The sequence below is a fragment of the Akebia trifoliata genome, chromosome 11 (genome assembly GCF_017979445.1).
Source record: "Akebia trifoliata isolate Shusen 1 chromosome 11, ASM1797944v1, whole genome shotgun sequence".
In the NCBI taxonomy this organism is placed as follows: domain Eukaryota; kingdom Viridiplantae; phylum Streptophyta; class Magnoliopsida; order Ranunculales; family Lardizabalaceae; genus Akebia; species Akebia trifoliata.
Genome location: NC_141385.1, coordinates 6,959,771 through 6,963,497, shown reverse-complemented (window position 1 = coordinate 6,963,497; position 3,727 = coordinate 6,959,771). Strand labels below are relative to the sequence as shown.

At 32.9% G+C, this 3,727-nt stretch overlaps 1 protein-coding gene across 1 annotated transcript; it reads left to right on the top strand.

The window, feature by feature from the left end:
* The first annotated feature begins 530 nt into the window (after window positions 1-530).
* Window positions 531-1,605, top strand: LOC147390632 (putative glutathione S-transferase). Its single transcript, XM_086458766.1, has 2 exons — window positions 531-911; window positions 1,159-1,605. The coding sequence occupies exons 1-2, from the start codon at window positions 597-599 to the stop codon at window positions 1,501-1,503; spliced, it is 660 nt and encodes a 219-aa protein (XP_086314892.1). The 5' UTR covers window positions 531-596; the 3' UTR covers window positions 1,504-1,605.
* Window positions 1,606-3,727: the final 2,122 nt, after the last annotated feature.

Sequence of the window (3,727 nt, the reverse complement as noted above, 5' to 3'; positions counted from 1 at the left end):
CCCCAAGGAGCCACCCTCAAGGATTTAATCCAAAAAATTACTCATTGCGTGTGGGAGGAGGGGACTACACGTGGTAGAGGATTAGTTGAGTGCTCCAAGAGGTCCAAACAAATTGCTTCCTAGATAAAAAATAAGATATTTTTGGTAATTTAGCTCATTTTGTATAAATACCCCAATCTTCATTTTTTTTTTTTTTGTGTGCATAATTCTATAATTAGTATCCCTCTGCTTTTCTATTCTAAACTGCTAAATTTGACCCATTAATAAATTTCAAGAGTGCTCAAACTAAAATACTCTGCTCTACCTAATTTCATTTCTTTCTCACATTTTCTTTTCAGATTACTGCACACAATGGTCAATCAAGAAAAGTTATTTCCTTCAAAGAAACCAAACCTCAAAGAATTTTACAATTCTGACGAAAGCAGTAACAGTTTTTGTTTGAGAAGAGCCTAGAAACTTGAAATCTAAGTCAATTAAGGCGACCCACATTTGGTCTTAAACTCCTATAAATTAAGTGATTCGCACTCTCCATTCTCCAAGCATCACTTAATTCTTGTTCTCCACTCCAAGTTGTTAAAATTTTCAGATTTCTAACAATGACAAATGAATTAGTTTTGTTGGATTTCTGGCCAAGTCCTTTGGGTATGAGAGTGAGATTTGCCTTGGCAGAAAAGGGGATTAAATATGAATACAAGGATGAAAATCTTCAAGACAAGAGTCCTCTACTTTTGAAGATGAACCCAATTCACAAAAAGATACCTGTTTTGATCCACAATGGAAAACCCATTTGTGAATCTTCCATTATAGTTGAATACATAGATGAGGTTTGGAAAGATAAATCTCCTTTATTGCCCAGTGATCCATACAAGAGAGCTGCAGCGAGGTTTTGGGCTGATTACATTGATAAGAAGGTTGGTTTTCGTATCTCTTCTCACTCTATTTTGATTTAGTTACTTCGTTTCTTTCTTCCTTTCTCTTGTTTATTTGTTTATAATTTTCTTTTGGTGGTTCAAGTTTTACTTGAATTGAGTCCTAAAAGTCGATAAATTCTTTTGACAAGAATTGAGCCAATTACCGTTGAATCATATTCAAAACCTGCCTTCACCTACTAGTTACCGTTCGATCTTTATACCTTATTCCAATGTTTATAAAATGCAGATTTTGGATTGTATGAGAAGAATATTGATGAACAAAGGAGAAGAGCCAGAAAAGGCGAAAAAGGAGTTAATAGAGTGCTTCAACATATTAGAAGGAGAGTTGGGAGAGAAACCCTTTTTCGGGGGTGAGACCATGGGGTTTGTTGATGTCTCCCTCGTCCCATTCTATTGTTGGTTTTACGCCACCGAGACACGTGGGAGCTTTAGTATAGAGGCTGAGTGCCCAAAGTTGGTGGCTTGGGCCAAGAAGTGCTCGGAGAAGGAGAGTGTTTCCAAGTCACTTCCTGACCCATATAAGGTCTATGAGTACATTTTGGAACGCATAAAGAATTATGGGGCAGAATGAAGAACATCTCTATTTCTACAATTGGTGTTGTTGCCTGTTTTTGTGTCCAAAGTTTTATGTTATAATAAAGAAGAGCTGATGAGTCCTTCATTGCTTCTTTCATTCTCACGTGGTTTGGTGTTAATTAATTATATATCACACCTTAATTAAAGTTTAAAACACACCATTCCAACGTTACAAAAGTTTGGTTAAAGTTATTATGTCAACATTACAAAGTCTTATAATACATTCAAACAACTTCACCAGTTGTTTACTATTAGGATTAGGATCATATAAAATCCTAAATCTAGCAAATAAAAATCTGAACAAAGAAAAGATAGAGAGTTTCTATTGGGACCCCAACTTTTACTTATTCTCAAACCATAGATTAATTTTTGGGATTTCTCCCCAAACATGTGCAACTTTTGTCCAAATTTCATTTTCGGTATATTGTTCATTTTAATTCCCAAAACATGCCTTTCAATTGAATCCGTCACTTTTATAATCAATGAATTTGTTGGTATATTTATGAATAAGTAAATATTAAAAGTGACGAACTCACGAGTTTGTTGGTTAAAAATTTGATGAATGCATGCTTTGGGAATAAAAATGAATAGTGTACCGAACTCAGAATTTTGTCATATTCAACACAAGAAATGGAGATTCACCCTTAAATTTTTTTTTTTTTTAAATCTAAATTGGGGTGTAACAAATAAAAGCTGGGGTGCCAATAGCAGCTCTGAGATGCTTTTACATAGTTAGGCCTAATTGTCTACTGGCCCAAAAAGGCCCACTTTTCTCAAGCTTGACTTGTTTTCTCTTTTATTTCACAATGCATCTTGGCCCAAAAGTCAGATTACTTAATGTCCAAGCCCATTAGTCCCAATTTATCTTCCCAAGTGAAAAAAATAAAACAACAAATCAAATAATTCGGGTTTCCAACCTATAAACAATAAATCAATTCATACCAAAGCAACTATCTTAGCAACGCCACAACGTTTTGATTGGTATGGTTATTGATTACACCAATGGATGTGGAGATTAATGACAGGAAAGAGTATAAAAGATAATAAAAAATAGAAACAAATATAGGCGGGAGCATCTCAAATATTCATCGATCGAATCATAAAATAATGAGTGTCTTAAATCAATAAAAAATTGTGGACAAGGAGCAAAATATTTGAAGGGGGTGGGGAGCAACACGATCAAAGGAGGCATGTCATCGTCTTGAAAACATATCTAAATCATATAAAATTGGGTGGTGGAGGGTGCAACTCCCCTCTAGCCCCTTCTTAGCTTTGCCTTGGGCATGTTCAGGCTCACATGTATTTAAAAAAAATTAGGATTTATGCATGATTACAATTTTTATAGTAACTTCAAAATTTTATATGTAAAGGTCTTCTTGTGATTTAAAATACTAATCAAGAGGATTTTCTAGATAACATAATAAAAGGATATTTCTTTAATATTAGAAAACTAAAAACTAACTAACTTGGTTATAGGTGATGGGGGATCATAATTTTTATATATATAACAAAAATGACTTTGATAATAGTAAGGTTAAATATAAATATGGAATCGTTCTGGTGTTTGTGCATATTAGATCGGACCAAACCAAAAATTGAACAGAAACAAGGCTTTTAACATTGGTTTGGCTTAGACTTTTAGATTATTGATTTGATTCTGATTTACAATTTTGAAAAATCAATTGATTCAGTTCAGTTCTCGGTTCAAAGAATCCTAGAATTTAACCAAATTTATTAAGAGAGTAAAAGTGGACGAAAAAAAAAAAGTGAGAGTAGGTGGTGACAATTTTAACACGACGCGAAATTAGTGAGTTTGGATGAAGCTTAATTAGGTTTGGGTTATTATTGAAAAAAATTAAAATTAAAGGGGTAGAAGATGAAAAACAATAAAATAAGTTAAAACAGTTTAAGAGGGTAAATGAGAAAATATATTTAAATTAGATTAAAGATAAAGTTGAGTAGATAAAAAGAAAAAACAATAAAGTGATTAAAGTGGGTCCCACACAAAGGTTTATGTGTCACAACGATACCAACAATTGTGTTTTATTATATAGATATTAGAGTTCACCTATGCATACGACACAAGTTCTCTCGAGTTAAGGGGTAAAAGTAAAAAATAAATAAAGTTGGAGATGTATTATTATAAATATAAAAAAAATTGAGACTAAAAGGGTAAAGGAGAAAATATAGTAAAGTTAGAAAAGATGAAGAATATAAAG